Genomic DNA, 23,434 nt, shown 5'->3' with positions numbered 1-23,434 from the left:
CTCTTGGATTAAACACAGTTTGAAAGTTTGAAGTCCTATTTTTAAGATAGTTCAGAGATTATCTCATTTTTATTTCAAATCAAAAGAAACAATCAATGGCAACTCTTGTAGTGTTAACATGGAATTGTCAGTCTGAACATACCATTCTGCTGCTTCCAATCGCCTGAATTTGTGTATGAGGAACCGCTGGAGAAATATCATCTGGGATTGTTTCACGATGGTCCAAGAAATGGTTGGTCTGAGGGACATCACCTCTAGGAGGGGAATTATTGTGCCCCCAGTATGGTTCAGGCTGGGTAAATGACCTTTCTTCCAGGTTAAATATGATTCTTTCATTGGTGGGTGGCTCGGGAGATGGCTTTGGCACTTTGCCAACTACGCCGTCCATTTCATTGTCAAAAGTAGTTTTGCCACCTCTCAAATCAATTGCATTACAGTTTCCTGCAGAAAGACAACTGAAAAATGTGATCATCAAATCTATAAAGCCATGCCATTCACAACTCCTCAACAAACGAAGCAACTCACGACTGCATGAAACAAAACCTTGGCAATGTTTAGGCATGGGTTGCAAGTGGCAGGTAACATTTTGCCAGAAAACCGCAGACTTTCATTATCTCCATCAAGAATGATGTTAGAGCCACCTTCCATGGATAATTAGTGGAATTTCCATCTCCGAGTTCTCCCACCATCAACATTTCAGGGAAGGGAAAGGGGACTCACATTGAGCTTGACTGAACCAGCCAAATAAATACTGTGGCTGCAAGATTTAGTGAGTGTCTGGGCATTTTGCACTGATTGACTCACCTCCTGACTCTCCATGGCATTTTGTTTATCCACAAGATGTAAGGCAGGAGTGTGATGGAATACTCCCTATTTGTACAAATGAGACATCTCCACCAGCATTCGACAACAAAGCAACCTACACGATTGATACCCCACCCAGCTCCTTAACATTGGTTCCCTTCATCACTAGCATACTGAAATTGTGATGCTTGCCATTCACAAATGTACCACGATCAGCCCAGACTATAGCAACATCACTCCCAAACCACCAACCGCTAAAACCAATGACAAATGAGGTGTAGTATGGGATTAGGACCACCTACAATTTACCTTCCAGGACACCCATCATCCTGATTTGGAAATAGATAAACATTCTTTCATTGTTTCTGGGTCTAAATCTTGGAACTTTATCCTATCACAGTACTGCTTCTTCACTGGAAGAATTACAGTGGTTCAAGATGGCACTCACCAGCACTTTGATTTGGGCAATTAGGAAAACATAATTTTCATTGCATCATGCAAAATGAAAAAGGCCCTCAACAAATCCAACGAGGAAAAGGAATTAGTAATTTTGAGCAAAATACAAAGTGTTAAAGGAACTCAGTGGTTCAGGCAGCATTTGAGGAGGTACTGGACAGGCCACGTTTTGGGTCAGGACCCTTTTCAGTCTGTCCATTCCATCAACAGATGTTTCCTGACCTACTGAGTTCCTCCAGCACGTTGTGTTTTACTCAAAATCTGGAAGTCTTCGGGTTATAAATTCATACGTACTTTAATTTGAAATATTAAGAGCAAAAATAAATTTAAATTATAAACCGTACAATTACAATTCTAAACCCTATAAGGTAAACCCCACCTCATTTTGATTTTACATTGTAATATGTGCCTCTATATGTAGTTAGCACGTTAACATCAGTCTGCAAAGCTAAATTATCATGTGTCTATACTAAATTTATATCACTTAACATTGCAACTAGTTCATTGGAAGTTCTTTTGAAAATAACCTTAAGAGGTGAATGCACTGGATAGAGTACACATGAGATCACCAGGATGTTGTCTGGATTTGAGGACTTTAGCATTGGAAGAGATTAAATAGATTAGGTCTGTTTTTGGGGGAGCAAAGGAGGCTGATGAGTGATCTGAAAGAAGTATGTAAGATTATGTGAAGCATAGATAGGTGGCATAGTTAAAATCTTCCCATAGTAGAGCTATCAAAAATAATAGGGCATAGGTTTAAGTTGCGAGGGAAGAGTTTTTGAGGGGATCCGAGGAGCATTTTTTTAAACGCACAAAATGTTTGATATTTGGAATTAGCCAGATGAGCAGTCAGATGAGGTGGTGGAATCAGAACCAACTACTTAATTTAAGCATTTAGATAGACACTTAAATTGACAAGGCATGGAAGAATACGTTTCTAATGTGGGCCAATGAAATTGGTGTCTAGGGTGGCTAACAAGTCAGCATGCAAATGATGGGCCGAAGGATTCATTACTGTGCTGTACGATCTATAGCTCTATTTATCACTCATACCTTCACGCAAATCTATAATTTCCACCGAAGAGGTATCTTTCTGTCCAATGATGGCATTTGTTGGGTTCATTAGCATCACTTGCAATTTTTCCTGATTCTCCTCAAGTCCATCATCTTTAATAAAAATATTCCACGCCTTCATGGAAATACCTGCATTTAAAGGTAAAATTTAATCATGCATGAATTTACAAACTAATCTCACACCTTAAAAACTGGAATAGAAATTTAAATTTGATCGCTTATGATAGAAACATAGAAACATAGAAAATAGGTGCAGGAGTAGGCCATTCGGCCCTTCGAGCCTGCACCGCCATTCAATATGATCATGGCTGATCATCCAACTCAGTATCCCGTACCTGCCTTCTCTCCATACCCCCTGATCCCTTTAACCACAAGGGCCACATCTAACTCCCTCTTAAATATAGTCAATGAACTGGCCTCAACTATCTTCTGTGGCAGAGAAATCCACAGATTCACCACTCTCTGTGTGAAAAAAAACGTTCTCATCTCGGTCCTAAAAGACTTCTCCCTTATCCTTAAACTGTGACCCCTTGTTCTGACCTTCCCCAACATCAGGAACAATCTTCCTGCATCTAGCCTGTCCAACCCCTTAAGAATTTTGTAAGTTTCTATAAGATCCCCCCTCAATCTTCTAAATTCTAAAATCGTGCACTCTTTAGTCAAAGGGTGGTGAATCTATGGAATTCTTTGCCACAAAAGGACGTGGGGACCAAGTCAGTGGATTTTTTTAAAGGCAGAGAGAGATAGATTCTTGATTAGTACAGGTGTCGGAGATTATGGGGAGAAAGCAGGAGGATGGGGTTGGGAGGGACAGATAGATCAGCCACGATTCAATGGTGGAGTAGACTTGATAGGCCGAATGGCCTAATTCTACTCCTATTCGTTATGACCTCATAGCTTTTTTCCTTTACATGCTGAGAAATAATTGAAGGAGTCAGAGGGAGTGAGGTGGGGGGGGTGTTGTGTTATCTGTGCACCTTCTAGCTTCACCTTATGCATGCCTACATACAGTGAAAACCGTTACATTGTTGGTGCACAGCTGTTTACAAAATTTAAAGCCTTCTCTTCCACCTTGTGTTTTGGGTGGTTTACAGTATTTGCCTTAACTGGTGGACAAGAGGTTTCGCAAAAAAGAATCCGTTTGGAGATAGGATCTGAAGGGTTGCTGGAATAAAATAGAGGAAGCAATCCTTTCATGAAGATAGTTTCTTCATGAAATAATAAGTCAGGTTTCATCTCCATATAAATGTTCAGTGAAAAGGCTTCACCAAAACTGTCACAAAAAGCCAAGATGAAGTTTGTCAGGGTATCAGCTTAGATTGGCCAGCTCTTTGGTCTAATTAACACTCCCAAAAAGGTTGGCTTTTGCTCCTCTGTTAAAGATCCAGAATGAGCGAGTGAATGCAAGCAGCCTACAGCAGAAATCTGTTGCAAGCTCTGTGGAATAAGGAAAGCATTCAGAGCACTGGTAAAGTTACAAAGAACATGGGAAATCGATTGAAATTATCATAAACTATCATGAATTATCAAGAACATAATTTGTTTATTTTTATATTTCAAGAAGAGTTCCAAACTACTTTCAATCAGATTCATTTGGCTCAGAATTATGGCACACAGTTTTGACTCCCCCACCCTAATCATCTTGCTAGTTTCCTTTGTATCCCTTCATTAACACCTCTTCCACAGCCAACAATGGACCATTGTGGGCTCCACTTTTCTGGAGTCAGCTGTGATTTGCTCTATACCTTTTCATACCTCTAGTTTCCCTCTCCCCTGACTCTCGGTCTGAAGAAGGGTCTCGACCTGAAACATCACCAATTTCTTTACTCCAGAGATGCTGCCTGACCCGTTGAGTCCAGCATTTTGTGTCTATCTTTGATGATAAATATAGATGGTTGCGGCCCCAAAATGGTTTGTGCTGTGCATGCTTTTGATCCTCAGCAGCATGGTTTGATACAGGTGCTCAACATATGCAACCCATGCATCTGAAACAATTCCTTGTCCTGCTTCCCATTGAAGACTTTTAAAATTGGGTCGTGCCTGATCACATGCTCTGCCTGCAATAGTCAGTATTCTTAAGCCCAGAGCAACCAAATAACGCAGTCTTTAAAAGCACTGCTGAAATCTGCCGCAGAAATATTTTATACAAGATTACATTGTTGAACACGGAGCAAGAAGGAATGAGTTGCCAATTACTAGTCTCTGTCTGGATGTGATATGGCATCCTGATGGACAGGAAGCAGCATGTGAGGCTGGGAAAGCACATCTCGGACCCACAGACCCTCAACATAGGAGCACCGCAAGGCTGCGTACTCTCCCCTCTCCTTTACTCTCTCTACACCAACGGCTGCACCTCCACAGACTCCTCTGTCAAGCTTCTCAAGTTTGTGGATGACACTATCCTGATTGGACTTATCCAGGATGGGGAGGAATTTGCCGACAGATGGGAAGTGACACAGCTGGCATCCTGGTGCCATCGCAACAACCTGGAGCTCAATGCTCTTCAGACAGTGGAACTGATTGTAGACTTTAGGAGAGCTCCCCCTCCCCTTCCACCACTCACGATCAACAACACCACAGTCACATCTGTGGAGTCATTTAAGTTCCTTGGAACCATCATCTCCAGGGACCATAAATGGGGGGCCACCATCGACTCCACAGTCAAAAAGGCCCAACAGAGGATGTACTTCCTGCAGCAGCTGAGGAAACACAATCTGCCACAGGCAATGATGGTCCAATTCTATACTGCCATCGTAGAGTCTGTCCTCACCTTCTCCATCATGGTCTGGTTTGGCTCAGCCACCAAGCACGATATCCACAGGTTGCAACGAATCGTTCGATCAGCTGAGAAGGTTGCTGGCTGCAACCTTGACCCCATTGACAAACTGTACACTGCAAAGGCCACGAAGCAAGCGGGCAAGATCATCTCTCTCCCCTCTCACCCTGGCCACAAACTCTTTGAAGCACTTCCCTCTGGAGGGCAATTCTGGACTGTCAATGCCCCTACAGCCAGACATCAAAACAGCTTTTTTTTTCCATGAGTAGTAACTCTACTCAATAACCAAAAGTCTGTAGTGTCTTTTTGCTCTGGTTTATTTCACCCACATGTTTAAACTGTTGTATTCTTAATGTTTTCATGTTTTATGCTTTATTCTTAATTGTTTTCTGTATGTTCGTGTTTTTACTTGCGAGCGGAGCACCAAGGCACATTCCTTATATGTATACATACTTGGCCAATAAACGTATTCATTCATTCATTCATTCAATCATTCAATCTACTTGAGGTGAATGAATAGAATATTGGACTATTTCACGCCTGTTATTTTCCTGTGCTCATATAATTTTCAATGATGGAGTTAGAAGACGGTGTGAGTGATAATAATAGTCATGCAGCATTGTAGGTATTTCAGCCCTCCCTACTATCACCATTCATCTATACTAATCTCAGAATTGGATCCATAGGCTTCTATGGCTTGGCAATTCAAACCATTTACTTTTCAAACATTGCAAGAGTCTCTGCCCTTCACCACTCTCTACAGTGGATTCTAAAACCCAATCACCATTTGGGTGAAAACAATTCTTCCTCATATCCCTTCTGTAACTTTTACTCCTTACCTTAAACCTGTGCCCTCTAGTCACAGACATTTCAGCTGTGGGGAGAAGTTTTCTACTGTCTTTCCTACCTTTGCCCCTCATAATTTTGTACTCTTCTACCAGGTCACCCCTCAGTCTTCTCTGGTCCAAGGAAAACAAATCCATTCTGTCCAGTCTCTCATTACCCAGACACTGCATTCCAGACAAGATCCCAGTTAAGAAGGGTCTTGACCCGAAATGTCGCCTATTCCATTTCTTCAGATATGCTGTCTGACCTGTTGAGTTACTCTAGCTTTCTTGTCTATGATCCCGGTGAATCTTCTCTCCTGTACAATTAAGTCATTACTATACAGAGATGACCAACACTGCACAGAATATTGCAGATATGGTCTCACAACATTTTACAAGGTTTTATTATAAATGATCTGTTCTTATATTCTACATCCTTTGGATCTTTGGACTTGAATGCCAAGGTCCCTGTGTTCCCCACTACTTCCTCGGGCCCTGGTATTCTTGAGTGTGACCTAACCTTACTTGATCTAAAAGCTGGAAACTGAAATCACAAAAAGAAATTGCTGGAAATACTCAGCACGTCAGGAGGGTTAGGATCTAAACCCCACTGATTTAAAGGGGATTCAAGAGTTTTTCGGGTTTTTGTTAAAAATTATAGCTGCTTGCTTTTATAAATAACAAAAATATTCAAATTGAAGGAATGGAGAAAATATACTAAAAGTTTCTCAATGTCTCTTAATGTCATGAATATTTAAAATGTGTTCAATTTAGTAACAGCTGTGACCGAATGCAGTTTTGGCCCAGGTTTGCACACTATCAGTGGCTCGGTGGCACAGCGGTAGAGTTGTTGCCTGACAGTGCTTGCAGTGCCAGAGACCGGGTTTGATCCCGACTTCGGGTGCTGTCTGTACGGAGTTTGCACGTTCTCTTTATGACCGTGTGGGTTTTTTGCAGGTGCTCTGGATTCCTCCCACATTCAAAAGACGCACAGGTTTGTAGGTTAATTAGCTTGGTATAAGTGTAAAATTGTCCCTAGTGTGCGTAGGGTAATGTTAATTTGCAGGAATCACTGGTCGGTGTGGACTCGGTGAGCCGAAGGGCCTGTTTTCGCGCTGTATTGCTGAACTAAAAATCACAGCTTGTCAGTGCTTTCTGGAGTCTGAGCCATTACACTCTGCAGCTTAATGCTGGGTCACTAAAGGGACCTCACTGCCTGACTAATCATCGAGGCTTGGCAAAGTAGACTCTTCCCATCAAGCCCCAAAAATACAGGCATTAAGGGACCACGGGCAGAATTCCAGTCCAGCCCAATGTTGCTTAATTATTTCTGATAATAAACCTTCAAGGACATTTTATAAACTTACGTGCAATTCTACAATTCATATTGCCTACAAATATTTTATATTTGATATCCTTGGTATGTAATAGATAAATCATATTTCATCAATGTTTAGTCTTATTAGCAGACACTTACCAGGATCAAACTGAATTAAGCTGGCTGAGCTATGAGTGAAGTCTCTGCCCATTGTTGCTGTTAACTCCTGAACCTGCAGTGGGTAAATATTGAATTAATCTTCAAGGCAGAGAGTGATCGCACAATGTCATGGAGTAATCGTACTGTGGAGAACTCAGCTTCATGAAACACATTTTTTTTACATGCAATGGAGTATAAATAGAGACAATAAAGCTAACTGCATCCAGAGTTTGGTAGGGAATGGAAGCTTCAGTTAGAAAGAGAAAAGAAATGTAGTAAATGAAAAGTTGGGTTCGGAACAGTAATTGTTGCTTTAGGTCTGGCACCCTTTCAGGATTGCATCATGATAAAATGCTCGCTCTGTCACAGTAACTAACATATTCAGGAAGTTCCAGCCTCAGTTGTGAAGATTTATTGAATAAATTTCAGACACTTCGTTTAAGTTCCGCTTGTCTCGTGTGTTTGATCAGCTTGGTCTGCAGTGGACTTAGCTCACCGAGCACACATATTGGCAACAAAGATGGGATGGTGAAACATCAGTCATCAAAAGTGACAAAGCTATTGAGAATGGCAAGGGGCTACATGACTGAGTTTATAGGGCAAGTCTGTGGAGCTCACAATTAATTACAGGAAGTCTGAGGTGCAGACTTAAGCACAAGGAAAAACGGTGCAAAATCCGTTGCAAATAAAATTACAAACTTGCTAACTGTTTCAGTGCATGTTAATATAAACTGTCAGAGGGGTCCCAGAATGATTATATTGGAAATCTCAATAATCACAGTTTCACTTAATCATCTTCCTCTGTACATTGAGGGATGGAAATGATTTTTGGGGCAAATTATGTTAATTGGAAAGTCTGAAGAAAGTCCTATGGCTGAGGCCACATGCAAATGAAAAACAATCCTGTTGGTTCATTCCATAAGTTCTAAGAGCAGAACGAGGCCATTTGGCCCATCTAGTCTACTCCACCATTCAATCATAGCTGATCTATCTTTCCCTCTCAACTCCATCCTCATGCCTTCTCTCATAACGCCTGACAAGGATCTAACGCCTACTCTCATAACGCCTACTAATCAAGGATCTGTCAATCTCTGCCTAAAAAATATCCATTGACAGCCTAAACAGCTGTCTGTGGCAATGAATTCCACAGATTCACCAGCCTCTGACCAAAGAAATTCCTCTACATCTCCTTCCTCTTCAACTCGGTGGGCTGATGGGCCAGTTTCCATGCTTTTCTCGCTAAAGTTGGGAGGGGGATGGTTGAGGCAGAAGTTGGCAAGTGATAGATGTATTCAGGTGAGGAGGGTTTGATGAGGAGATAAAGCCAACTGGGGGAGAAAAGGATAGCGATAGGGGCAGAGGCTGTACTCCAGATTCTAGCATTTGCAGTCTATTGTAACTTACATTTATAAAGCAGATTATCACGTAACAGCTGTTTCCAATATGCCATCTGAACAATTCATTTCTTTTGAAGTGCGATAAATGCTTTTAAATGGACAAATATGTTGTGTAATTTGGACAAATAATTTTTTTCTTGCCTTGAACTGCACCGATGTGATGTTACTTTATTTCTAAATTCAAAAATTATTTAGAATCAGATTGTGATTTGGGAATACGTTTGTGCTGTTCGTTCTATATTATGTTGGTTACATGTACATATGGTTTTTGGCCAGATTGACAAGCTCACGGTGCTGCTTTACATCTTCCTGTCAAGAATATTATCGCTTCTCGTACACATACAGTCTAAAAATACCTACTAAAAAAATCGCAGGAATATGCTGAATAAATATGGAATATTGCTTCAAGGAGACTCAAAATTTTCTAAATGGTAAGGGGTAGGATGCGGGAATGACATTCAATGGTTGAAACTCCCTGGTGATCTTCGATCGTTCCTTCATGGATGTTCTGTGGCCTCTCCAGAGAAGCTGAAGAAACCAACTGACAAAGGTATTTCGTAAAGTATATGAAAAATATACTGTGGGAGAGTCTAGGACTAGAGGTCATAGTCTCAGAATCAAAGTATTTCTTTTAGGAAGGAGATGAGGAGAAATTTATTTAGTCAGAGGGTGGTGAATCTGTGGGGTTTTTTGCCACAGAATGCTGTGGAGGCCAAGTCAGTGGATATTTTTAAGGCAGAGATAGATATATTCTTGATTAGTACGAGTGCCAGAGGTTATGGGGAGAAAACAGGAGAATGGGGTTAGGAGGGAGAGATAGATCAGCCATGATTGAATGGCGGAGTAAACTTGATGGGCCGAATGGCCTAATTCTACTCCCATCCCTTATGACCCAATGACAATTGGAATCTCCGTACCTTTATGCTGACATAAGAGGGATCAGCACTGTATCCTTTCCTGGTCACCTGAATGGAGAGAGTTCCTATGTCTTCACAAACTCTATAGCAGCTTGAGGCCATCGTAATCTGAGACCATTTCAGCTCCATTCTGCAGAAAAAAAATGTTTTTGAAGAAAGATATGATTAAATGGCTAGAAATTAATTGTTTGCCCCAGGGGATTAAAGCAAACATATATATCTTGAGGAAATCCCAAGTTAAACGACTGACTGCATTAATACTCTGGGGCATTTGTCGAGGTCCTATCACCATAAGTTAAAGTGCTGACTGCATTAATACTCCAGGGGATTTGTCGAGGTCCTATCACCTTAAACTGTTTGATCAATGACCTTCACTCAATCGTCAGAAATGGAAACTTTTGGTAATTTTTGCACCATGTTCCAGCTCATTGCAATTACTCAGCGTATCGGCATGCACCAAAATTAGAGATCCTTCAGTCATAGGCTAAGTAACAAATAACATTTGCGCCTCCAAAGTGCAGCCTTAGACCACCGCTGCTTACTCTACGAGGAGTGGAGAGTTCTATTGCATAACTGGTAGGACAACCTTTCTTATACCCATTCCATAATAACACAGATTATGAGCCCACATGAGCACTCTAACAATCTACTGTAATATTGAATAGCATTAATGGCCGAGAACCCCACCATCAACATCCTTGGGATTACCAACGGCTAGAAACTCAACTAGACTGGCCTCTTGAATAACACAAGTGCAGGTCGAGAAGTCTAGTTTCCTGCTGTAGGTACATCACACTTGCAGTGTGGCCATCTACAAAATATACTGTAGTTATTTTCCTTATGCTGCCCTCACAGCACCTCCAAATCTGCCAGCTCCAACAACCACCACTGGCAGGTACCTCTCCAAGGCACATGTCACCATAGCTATGAAATATATTGCCATCCCTTATTTGCCACTGGGACTAGATCTCTCCCACCAACATGATCTTGGGAGCACCCATCACCACAAGGGCTGCCACACAGTTCAGGAAGCTGGCTCACTATCACCTTCTCAAGGGCAAAAAAAAACTGGCCTTGCCGACACCATCCCGATGCCATAAGTGAAAGTTATTAAAAGCACTTTGTTCTTATATGTAACATTTGATTGATAATTTCTCAGCTTTATACAATCACTTGGTTCATTTGCTGTGCATAACCTTTCTGTGAATGTTGCCATTTCAAATGCTGTGAATGAAGATAGACACGAAATGCTGTCCCTCAGCGGGACAGGCAGCACCTCAGTGGGACAGGCAGTACCTGCATGAGATAGCCCAGTTGTTGACGGTTGTGCAGTGGAAAACAGAAACAGAAACAGAGAGAAGGAATGGGTGACGTTTCGGTTCGAGACTCTTCTTCCGACTGTGAATGTCCACCCTACAGAGATATGGCTTTGTACAATAAACATACACCTTTGATAATGGCCATGAAGGTCACTGTCATCCATCCATTAAATGGATCATGCTCATTCCAGACGCAGCTCAGTCTAACGTGGAGGATCCCATTGAATGCCAGGTGGCGTAGCCCTATTTGTAACCATCCCATGAATCATAACACCCACTTTAAAGGACTCAGCTGCAACAGAAATGGATCCAGCATTTACCACATCTAATAGACAACTTCATCTGTAATACTTGACTTGATGATTATGGTATCTGCATATAGATAATTAGCTGCACTGAAACAAGATCCAGCACACCAGAAGGTGCTTATATTGGAGAAATGGAAAGTGTGCACATGTAAGGTGATTTGCTTTGCAGATGTGAATCGCAGACTTTGAAAGAGTAAAACCTCCAATAACCCTGGAGACACGCCTTGCCAGAAAGTCCGGCAATACCCTTTCATGTTGCTTTTTCAGCCAACTACTCATTGTCAAACACTGCTCCTCCACTGCCTTTCATTCTCATTCCATACCACAGTGCTGCCTTATTATCTGCCATGAATCGGTAAATCCTCCTTGTATCCTTCATCATGTATTAGTAATCAAGGCAAATACTACTCCTTCACCTGCTTGTTAGAGCTATTTTGTATTTGAACTTCAGGTTGTCTCTTAGATTTTCTTTGTTTGGGACCCCTTCCTTGTACCCGACTGTCAACGAAGCTAACTACCTTTTATAGTTTTGGAGTTGTTGCCACATCTCATAAATTTTCAGTTGTACTACAATTTTCTGCCTACCCTCCACGAATTAGGCAATCTTTGTGCACTAAAGCGAAGCTGTGAATAATACTGTAAATACAATGCATTAACTTTGGAATACGGTGCACTCACCAGCTAATGATATTTCCTGCCAGCAAAGTCAAGCTTAATCAGTGTGACACACATCTGGAGCACCATGGAAGTCAGGCATTGATTCTCACTATGCAGTCATTTTGAAGGGTTCACAGCACATAAGGACTAATGAGGACTCACTAAATTATTGTTTCATGCTGCTGGTGTCAGGTTAAGCACCACCAGCAAATTCAAGGCTGCAATTCCTTCTTTAATAAAGAAGGCTAGGAAAGAACCAACTTATTGAGTAAAAGTCTTGTTCGGTATAGAACAGTGACATTAAAACCTGGAATGCTTAGCTTGGATCCGGATCATACCAAGAGGTTATGGCTGAAGAGCAGTGACAAAACATCTTAGGAATGTGGGAGGTTACCCTCTTCTAATCATCTTTAAGCATTCTTAAGCATTCAGCCTGTTTGATAGATGACATGAAAGTAATACTTTACTACGTTGTGTTTTACGTGAGCCATATGTTGGAAGGTTCTTTGATGCCAGGTGTTGTGTCATGCATGAATAATAATCATGCTTCTCTTTTGTGAGAAAGGCTAAAGGATTCTCAAATGAGCAACATGATTCCAAAGGCAGTTGCCATTAGTTGTTGTGAAAGTTACTGTTGTCGCCATTCCATTAATGATACATGAAGCAATTAGTTTGGAATAATGCGCAGGATAAAATGCCAAAACTTGTCCTGTGGGTGGCACGGTGGCACAGCGGTAGAGTTGCAGCCTTACAGCGCCAGAGATCCGGGTTTGTTCCTGACTACGGGTGCTGTCTGTACGGAATTTGTACACTCCCTGTGACTGCATGGGTTTTCTCCGGGTGCTCCGGTTTCCTCTCTAACTCCAAAAATGTGCAGGTTTGTAGGTTAATTGGCTTTGTTAAAATTGTAAATTGTCCCTAGTGTGTAGGACAGTGTGAGTATATGGGGTGATCATTGGTTGGCGCGGACTCGGTGGGCTGAAGGGCCTATTTCTGCACTGTATCTTGAAAGTCTAAAGTGAATCTAGACCGATGACCTCCGTATATCTTCCAACAAATTACTTCCGAAGAGGGTGCTTCTGCTCTCAAGGTGAAAACCTTTCGTTACTGCAGTGCCTGGGTGTTATTCTTTGTGTCAGATTCAATCCTCATTGGCATCTTTAATTCCCTTCAGCCGTCTGTTTCAAATAATTCACACCATTTCTCTGCGCAAATGTCAATGCTGAACATCTGTATGTATCCCTTTAAGAATTGGCCAGTCTTTTCAACTTGCTGCTTCATCGGAATTTCAACTCTCGCAGGTAAATGCCTTCAGCAGTAAGCACAAACACAATCTATACAGGTTGAAGATACTATGGATCATCTCGACTATTGAAAGGGCATGCTTGCTTATATTCTGATGTTTCAGAACTTTAAATTATGCAATGTTAATTGTTACTTGTGAAAAGGTAAAGAAATCACATTCACAAATCAAATTCTGCTCTGCTATTTTTATAAACAATATTTTGTTTTGTTGAAAAATCAAAAGCCTGTACCTGCTCTAGGGAATGTGATTTCTTTGGATGATTAAGCATATTATGCACTTACATTTCTGGGACATTCGAATTTCGGGCGGCATCAGATATTTTGAACTCAAAGCTGTCAGATGTCAGATCTATCGAGGGATTGATTATATAGCGAACTGCACGCCTGTCCACATCTCTCTGGGTGAATGTGCCTCGAATGTATTCTCCTAAAATAAAATGAGCTCTTCAATGTTACTGGGAAAAGAGGCATGAGCACAATTTATTAAAAAATTAGTTGCAAAATAAGGAATCTATATTTTCCATTCTGCAGAGTTGGTGCAAGTGATGCAGGAGGACTGTTGGATCTTTGCCGGCCTATTGTGTGCCGAAAACAGTCTGACACCAATAGACTGTAGACAATAGACAATAGGTGCAGGAGTAGGCCATTCGGCCCTTCGAGCCAGCTGATCATTCACAATCAGTACCCCGTTCCTGCCCTCTCCCCATACCCCCTGACTCCGCTATCATTAAGAGTTCTATCTAACTCTCTCTTGAAAGCATCCAGAGAATTGGCCTCCACTGCCTTCTGAGGCAGAGAATTCCACAGATTTACAACTTTCTGAGTGAATGGCCTACCCCTTATTCTTAAACTGCGTTCTGGACTCCCCCAACATCGGGAACATGTTTCCTGCCTCTAGTGTGTCCAATCCCTTAATAATCTTATATGTTTCAATAAGATACCCTCTCATCCTTCTAAATTCCAGTGTATACAAGCCCAGTCGCCCAATATTTTTGGCGTGCTGTAATCTTCCTTAAAATGGAGAAAGTCTAATTTCAATATGGAGAACGATGCAAATCATACCGAATAAATCATAGCCCCATAATCCCCAAGGCATTATTGGCATTTGCCGTAACCTTATAAAATAAGCAAGTGCTTTTTAATGGGGAGAGAAAACAAAACAACGGAAATATCTAGGAAGTAAAAAGAACCTTGGAGCCTTAATACTGTGTTAGCATTTCAGCTCTTCTCTTTGGAACCATCTGAGATGAGTGGTGGAGAAAAGAGAAGCCACTTCTTTCATCCATCAGACATTTTTGGAGCATTGGGCAAAAATCTGGTATTGGGCTACGCCAACATGATTGAGTTTATCTGGCCTCTATATTGAAATACAGAATAAACTGCCATAATATTAATACTTTCCATCTTTCACATCATGAGACAATGACTTGTTTGAAAATAAAATCATCAAATCGGCAGCTGAATGGGGAATATGACATTATAATAACATTGGTAGCTGTAAATAATACTGTCATAATCATTGCATAATTTTAAAGATTATTCCACGTTTTTCATTCTTTGAATGTTCTTTGAATGCCTGTACCTGTGTTTATGTTTTCCAGATATCCATAATACGGTGTGCGGAGAACTGTGTAGATCAACTCTTCATCTTTGCTGCCCGTGTCTGAAACTTTTAAGTGGCGTGCAGTGATATAGATACCAAATCGTCCATCTCTTAGCTTATCGATTGTCGTTGGGCTTTGCTTAATCAAGATGAAGGGAGGAGTCTTGTCAACATATTCCACCTGCAATTCATATGGTGTTTGTAATTTTCTTTTAAAAATGTTATCTGCATTTTTTTATACACACATATGTACTTTGTTTTTGTGTGTTGTCTGAGTTTATGTGCCCATGATGCAGCTGCAAACAAGATTTTCCATTGTACCTGTACCTCACCATACTTGTGCAAATGATAATAATCTCAACTTGACTTGAAAATCAAATCACTTACAACACGAGGTATTAGAGATAGAGATATATAAAAATATTAAGGGCATAGATAAGGTGAATAACCACAGCCTTTTTCCTCAAACTGAAACTAGATGACATAAGTTTAAGATGAGAGAGAAAAGATTTAAAGGTGAATGGATTGGCAAGCCTTTCCACACAGAAGGAGGTAACTGTGTGGAATGAGCTTCCAGAGGATGTAGTACAGATGGGCAATTACAACATTTAAAAGATTTGGCAGGTACATGGACAGGAACAGTTTAGAGGAATTTCGGCCTAGTGCAGGCAAATGGGGCCAGCACAGGTAGGCACCTTGGTCGGCATGAGTTGGGCTGAAGGACCATGCTATGTAACTCTATGTTCTATTACCATATAAATGCATCCATTGATTTTTTTTTAGATTACTACCCTGTGCTTCACACCACATTGACTCTGATATAATGCACATCAGGGAGTTCAACCTGGCACTTTATTTTAATTAGTGATCAAGCACAGGTCAATGCCTTCATTACTGGGAGAGATAAGTGGAATAAGGGGCAGTACAGGGACTTTTAGCAATGCTAATACGCTGCTTCTAGGATGCCGATTACTGGTACATCAGATTGATGTCACTACTGAAAGGCACACTTTGTTGAGTTAAACTACATTCACATTTAAAGTTGTATTGCAACCTTTAGATTAGGGCTCTTGGGATTCACAGAGTTAATTTATACGGGAACATTCACTTTTGGAATTTTGCCAAACATGTTTTTTCAATTCAGTCTGCATCAGCACCTGCTTAATTAACCCAAGTAGGTACTAAACACACTCCCTTTGTATAGGAAACCAACGTTTCTTCCAGTCACTTACTTTTAGGTTTATCACATGAGAAATTGGTGTTAAATGAGATAAATATGTATTTTATTATTGTAGTCATTCTGCAGGTCTGTGACATACAAATATTTACATAATTCTAGCATTTACCATTTGTATTAAATGTGTCTGTGATCTCACATAAATAATAAATTTAATAGCATGGTAGCAAATATTATTGGTGAATAATGATGATGAACTAAAAGAACTAAAAATGGAAAATAAAATATTTTTACTTTGATTCAAAAGTGTGATTATTTAAGAAACAATTTTAGATTACTAACTTTCATATTTTGCATAGTGTTCCTTTTTAGTTGTGTTTGATGGCCAAATTATTTTAATTTACAAAACACCCATATATTCACCTATTAAAAATTTCTGTTTATATAAATAACTACATTTAAGTATATATTGCTTTGTTAATAGGTATATTCTTGAAGTTAGATTCAAATTCCAATGGAAAAAAAGACAAAATAAGACATGAAAATGGTCCCTGAAATGAACTCAGTTAAACCGCTAGTAATTTATTGCACCCTCTTACTATTGAGCTGCAATCCTCCAGCTTGGTTGTACCCTCAACCTTTATTACGATTGATAAAATTACTATCCCCTTGCTGTTCTAAATTTGCTCTCATGTTTTTCTACATTCCGTTAAGTCATCTTTCATTTTCCCTCATCTATCTGGATCAACATCATGTTCATGTCTGCAATGAAACTAATTTTCCTGGGCACCTCCAAACTGTCATGTCCTTCAATCTCATATTTCACCTGCAATCACCCTTTATTCATCCTGAAGAGTAGGCATTGCCTTTATGGGAAAGTTGGATGTTCTGTCCCTTACAAGGGATAGCTTGGAACTTCTGGCTAACAATTATGTCCCATCTTCAGTTCGCAGAACGTGGCAGTGATTGTGGCTCTGCTTCTTGAACTACTGCAACTGGTGTTAGATGCAGCTATGTATTAGATACGCAAGGAACTGCAGATTCTGGAATCTTGAACAAAACACAAAGTGCTGGAGGAACTCAGTGGGTCAGGCAGCATCTGAAGACCAAAAATGTTATCTGTTCATTCCCTCCTCAGATGCTGCTCAGCCTTCTCCCAGCACTTTGTGTTTGGCAAGATGACTTATTAAATGGTTTCAGAGTTCAGTTAAGAATTGACCACAAACTGGCGTTTATGTACAATATGTGAAAAGCTATAGTTCTTTAAGGATCATTTGATGTACCAGTTGAGTTTTATGTCATTACAATACTCTTGATGGTAGCATTGTATCCAGTTTCAAATTTTATATTATAATGATGGGATTTAATTCACACTCACTATTCTGCCGGTGGAATTGTGACATATCCACTCTACATTATCATTGTGTCTACACACTTTTAACACCAAGGGAGACATAATTTAATCACCATTTCTTCATTTTCTTTTATCTCTTACTCTTCGGAACATTGCACTGTTGTACCTTAGCCATTCACTTCAGTTTCTCAGTATACATTATTGAAATATACAATATCTTGGTGAGTTTCAACAGTCTGCTAGGTATGGCTCTGGTGCCAATCAGATGAAATCCTCGACTTCCATGTCAGCCTCGTACATAACAGAACCGAGATGTGAACTAGGAATAGGCCTTGCTATGTTGGGAGATCCCCCTCACTGGTTTAAAAGAAGTGTTTCAAACTTCCATAAATGACCTGTATCATGAAATATTATGTCAATTTGGCTCTAACCCCTTGACACATGGAGACAGTGAGAAAAGATGCGCAATCAAAGAGCCCACTGTACCCATACAAACAATTCCTTTTTGACCCCTCCTTCCCCTCTCCCCGCCCAATTGTCAGGGGGACTAACACAGTGTCAAAAGGCTAAAAATGGCCTCTACTGTGGCAATTATTGAATTAGAGATTTTAAAATATATATTTTGTATTGCATTTACCAATGAAAGGGCCATTGCATACTTTAAATAAGGTTTATAATGTCTAGCCAAAAAAGGTGGAATCTATAAAGGTGGAACAAATAAAGAATTTGATGTCATTTTTGAAAACAAAATATTTGTTGACAAAGCCCAATAATAGACACATGCCAAAGAAGAATTGAGAACAATTTGTTTTCAAGCAAGAGTCATTATGATCTGAAATACATGGAATGAAAGGATTTTGCCATTATTTTCAAAATTGAATTGAATATAGCTATGAAAAAAATATATTTTAAGGGATATAGATAAGAAGGTATGGAAGTGGGACATAGAGATAGCCCATACACAGAACCAATCCAGACACATTCAGCTGACTGTCTTTCTTCGGCAGTGCACAATGAGTTAATTTAATGGAATGCTAAAGCAGTAATTATTTGTGTGTGATTCATGGTTTTCGGGGTACTTCCTATTAATTTACATTAAAGCCTTTATTGGAGTATATTAGTGATCCCAATGGGTGATGTCCTTAATTAGGCTAATTCACAAACCTAAAAAAGTTAAAAAGTGTAAACAAATAAAATAAATTCACTCCCTCTTTAGAAAAGTACTAGTTACAGCATTAAATAGATTTACTAGAACTTCAATTTCTTGATTAGTGTGGCAACACCAAACATTTTAACTCTGAATAGACATGCAAACTCTGAACAGCTTTTAGTATATTTTGCGACTAATCCTTGCGATTTCTTTAATCAAATTCTCCTCAATTCCTCCTAGGTTCCTTTTTAAAAAGTCCTATAATGGTTTTCATTTTCAGAACTGAATGAAAGGTCTCTAAGCACTGTAATTCATTGGAAAAAGAAAATAATCGAGAAAAGTAATGTTCCATTTCATGACAATTAAACTGCTTAATTAGGTCTAGTTCAAAATGAATAAATCAGATTACTAAATTGTAGATCTGAAAAATGATCGATGATTTTTGACATGTTTTTCAATAAGAATTAATGTCTGCATTGAGAGATAAATTTGGACCAAAATAATGTTTCTAAAATTCATTTGTACAACTGCTATACTCATTAATGTACAGATCCTGTGTTTATTTTTGTTCATATGTGTGAGCATGTGTGATAGAACATTTGTCATTGCAGTTGCAAAGGACGTACTAAAGAATGGTGATAGATGTCTCACTGGCACCTTTAAAGGAACATGTTTTTTGGTTATTAATATCTGGCCTTTAAATCATTCAAATATTAAAAGCAGAAGGAAGCCATTCAGCCCAATGTATCTGTGTTGGCTTTGTGAATGGGGTATCCAATTAATTTCCACTTCCCTACTTCCTGGCTGTACCCTTATAAATGTTTTCCTTTCAGACAGACATTGAATTCAATTTTAAAAGTGGTACTAAATTGGATTCCAAAAACCTTTCATGGCATACATTTCAGATCATAACGACTCATTGCTTAAAAACAAGTTGTTTTCAATTCCCCTTTGCTTCTTTTGTCAACTGTTTTTGTTATTAGACTTTGTCAAAAAATAATATTTTTCTAAATTTACATTAAAATTCTTAATTTGTTAAGTTTCTTCATTTATGGTTTGGTGAAAATATTTTGGCTAGAAATTGCATTCTTTGGTCTGAAGAGATTTTTAAACTAAATCGCGTTTAAAATAGAATAGTCATATTTTGAGCTTTAATCAATACAGTGCTGCTAGAGAGAAGATAGAAAATTGCGAGAATGGAGACATTGTTTCCTGTAAAAGCATTAATGACATCTCTTCTAAATGGCAATAAATAAAAATTATTAAACACAAGGAAGATTTTTTAATGAGATTTAAAAACTAGGACTATTTTCAAGTATTAAATAAAGAGCTAAGTAAATTAATGAAATAAGATTGAATTTTGGTTAAACTGTTATAACTCAATTGATTTGAACTCATATTATGCACAAGAGTTCAATTTCTTCAAAACTAATTTAATTTATCCACTGTCAATTGAGTTTGCAATTTATTGTAATAAAATATAAAACATGACCTAAAGAGAAAAAAGAATAAATGGCCTGACTACACAACTGATCAGTTTGTTTTATTAGAGTCAGAAGCTGTGTCCAAATGATAGCTACGTACCTGTATGCTGAATATAACTGACGTCTCTCTCATCTGGCCATTGACTAAAAACCCATGATTGGTTCCATCAGAAGCTATGAATGTAAAGTTGTCAAACTCATGGGGCCCAACATTGTGCTTGTAGGAAATGTCCAAATTGTTCACATTCAGCTGAGTGAAGCGGTCCTGGGAAAGAATGTTACCCCTTAAATATAGATTGCCATACTGAGGAGGCTGTATAATAATGTAAGTTAAATTTATCAGGAGTGTGTCTGGATCTGTAAGTTGAAGGTTATCTGCAGAGATGACCATCATGGCTCCATCTGGTAACTGGAGTCCTTTATTATTAACAAGAGTGGGCGGGATACGGTCAGTGCGCTCAATGTTAAACTTCATGGAGCTGTTTTTAACAGTCATTCCATTGCTGACAAAAAATCTGTGGGAAAGAAGAGTTTGAATGAGAAAGGATGTAATTCTACCATAAGATAACGACATCTGTTACCAGTTCTCATTTTTTAGTGTAATTATCCCAATCAATCCTGATGAAAAGGTTTTCACTTTAAATTCAAATGTCTGTGCCAAGGGTAGTCATTTTGTTAATCATCTGCATCCATCATCTGCGGGTGCTTTTCTAGACATTGTTCTGCCTACTCACAAATAGAAATACCCATCTTTCTGTACGACCGATGCCCAAGCACACCCTAATTGTCGATAACAGGATTTTCCTGTAATCTTTTAGACATTTTGATGCAGGTTCCTTTGAAATTTCAAAAAGCATAGTGTGTGCACCCATTGTATCTATGTTTTTTTAATAAAAAATGAATTATTCTCTATCTCTTGCACCCAGCCTGTTTCTGTCAAAATTGATCAGTGCTCCAACAAGCGCTAATAAGATTTTTTTTTTTGCATCTCTTTTCAAGCTTTAGAATCTGTCACAATTGGTATTAATCTAATCTGAAAGAGAATTGTCAAGTGTTGGTGCATGAACAGGCCTTGACAGTTTGTCTTTCTGTAAAGTACAGACAGATTGCGAGTTAGAGCTACTGAACAGATGGACAAGTTAGGAGTCGCACAATAAAAAGTAATTTAATAAATCACCTGGAACCGGATCACTTCCAAATGCGGAGAATGAATTATCGCAAAGCTGATAGGGAGCTGGGCTTTGGCACTAGATTATGCCAGAAGGTACCAGCGATAAAAAGTGATAAACATTCATGAAAAACATCCATTTCATCAAAGTCAAAACCTTGGGTCCTACATGGGCCTCTATATTCTAATAAAACAACTTATTTTCCCACAATAAAGTAGAAATTGAGTAACAGCATTTGGATATATTGCATAATAATCCACATTTTAGATTTCCATAATCACTGTTAATGAACCCGATATGATTAACACAAATATTCCCCTATTGAAAGCAATTAAATACTTCAATAGGATTATACATAGATATAAATGTATACACTATACGCCCTTTGAACTCTGAGTGATCAATCACCTCTGACAAAAGTATTCAGTTCGATTTATCTATAGGATTATTAAATATTGTTTGTGATATTTCAAAGAGGATTAGAGATGCTTTTGGAAGGGCAAATGTGATTTTCTGCAGGACTACGCAATGATAACAAAATCAAACACAATGATTTTGGAAACGAATTCAAGGATTATACTTATGCACATTTTCATTCTATACCACCCATGATACAATGAAAGATTTGAGATTTGCTACTGTTACTAAACATACACTGCCTGAAAATGTTTTTTAAATCCTCAGTCATGATCAGTGTATTGTGCTTGGCTTTACACTGCTCCTGTTATGATAGCCAGAGTATAGCAGAATCGGCCCCCCTCACCTGAATTCATCCGAGCTGGCATCGCGACTGTTGTCATGGTTGTAGCAGACCTTCTGGGCTGCAACCTCCAACTGGCTGAAACTGGAAATGGCCAATCCAGGATAATTGATGTACTCGATCTGACCATGTGCAGGTGGCTCAGAGATGGCATACAACAGCTCTTTGGGTTTGCCAGTGCCATCTGTTGCCATGAGAACATCTGTCGTCAAGGTGACCCTGTCACCCTCTGTTAAAGTTACAAGTTTGGTGAGGACGACAATATCACCTATAGAAATTGAGAGGAGAGGAGAGGAGAGGAGAGGGGAGAATAGAGAGAGCAAAATTCATATATTGTTACCCGTGAACAAAGCCTCAGCTGTGTTAGTGATGAATTAGTTTAATTTAATTGGTAAAATGCAAGTCTCCTCTTTCATTTGTGAGGTGGCTTTGATTTTATGAACTCTCTGTTGTCAGCATGATGCAGCAGATTGAGTAAATGTTCAGGATTTACAGTTTGCAGATGGCACTCCTCATTCTCACCAGTTGTGACTGTGAATGTTCGTCAGAAAACGGTGCCAGGATCAGCCTCCAGAGAGACGGCTGCTTCCATTTCTCTCATAGCAATCACTTGCTGGCAGCACTGCTGCTCCACAGAAGCTGAACCCAGTTCTCCAAGTTGACTGACACCATTTCAGACAGATTTACCAGATTTTCTAAACTTGCGGCCATCAATCATGAAGATACTCAACTTACAATATGAAAAGATATATTAAATGATTATATTCACCTCATAAATTTTGAAGGTATACAACACGGCCAGTGGAAAGTGGAAGATCATAGAGGGTATTGTGTCAAGCAGCTTGAAATGACATCACATTTAGAGGGTTCTCTTACTTTAGGCTGCAGTACATTAAAGGTGAACACATGGGTTCTGTACACTGCTTCCAGCTGGTGCTCTACAGAGCACAGCCAATTTGCAATGTATGAAAAAAATTCAATATGCCACACAGTTGGGCTAAACTCTTTTATTTCTGATGTGCCATTGAGGGCTCCTACAGTGCTTTTCAATGAATTAGACTTGAAATAATGTTACCATTAGGTTCCAAGTCATGTCATACAGTGCAACAAAAATATTGCAGATGTTCAAAGCAAATTTAGAGTCAGGACATTCTATTCCCCGTGTTATTCTTAATACTCAGGTTTTACATCGACTATGATTGTTTTATCACATTTGCTAAATAATTGGATTTTTCAATGACGATATCATTCTGCTTCTGATTAACACAGATTTAACCGGTAAGAATAGATTGTGGTAGAGGGAAAAACAAATAATATATAAACTGGATGGAAAAGTCAAAAAATGAGCTAAGAACAAAGAGTGGTTCAACCTGAAGGGTGTGACCTCTGATGAGTTCTGGCAAAGACTTACATTTATTGT

At 39.3% G+C, this 23,434-nt stretch overlaps 1 protein-coding gene across 1 annotated transcript in view; it reads right to left on the bottom strand.

Moving 5' to 3' along the window:
* The window catches only part of frem1b (Fras1 related extracellular matrix 1b), a 113,865-nt gene that overhangs the window by 13,764 nt on the left and 76,667 nt on the right, over positions 1 to 23,434 (bottom strand). Inside the window, exons 23-30 of the mRNA XM_078407974.1 lie at positions 22,018 to 22,282; positions 20,186 to 20,600; positions 14,900 to 15,101; positions 13,600 to 13,744; positions 9,729 to 9,858; positions 7,415 to 7,487; positions 2,314 to 2,463; positions 143 to 441 (exon numbers count right to left, since the gene is read on the bottom strand). Coding sequence (XP_078264100.1) covers positions 143 to 441; positions 2,314 to 2,463; positions 7,415 to 7,487; positions 9,729 to 9,858; positions 13,600 to 13,744; positions 14,900 to 15,101; positions 20,186 to 20,600; positions 22,018 to 22,282 — 1,679 coding nt within the window. The remainder of the gene's footprint in view (positions 1 to 142; positions 442 to 2,313; positions 2,464 to 7,414; positions 7,488 to 9,728; positions 9,859 to 13,599; positions 13,745 to 14,899; positions 15,102 to 20,185; positions 20,601 to 22,017; positions 22,283 to 23,434) is intronic.

Source organism: Rhinoraja longicauda, chromosome 11 (assembly GCF_053455715.1).
Source record: "Rhinoraja longicauda isolate Sanriku21f chromosome 11, sRhiLon1.1, whole genome shotgun sequence".
Lineage (NCBI taxonomy): Eukaryota > Metazoa > Chordata > Chondrichthyes > Rajiformes > Arhynchobatidae > Rhinoraja > Rhinoraja longicauda.
The sequence above is the reverse complement of the archived record's forward strand: the minus strand, read 5'-3'. Positions and strand labels throughout refer to the sequence as shown.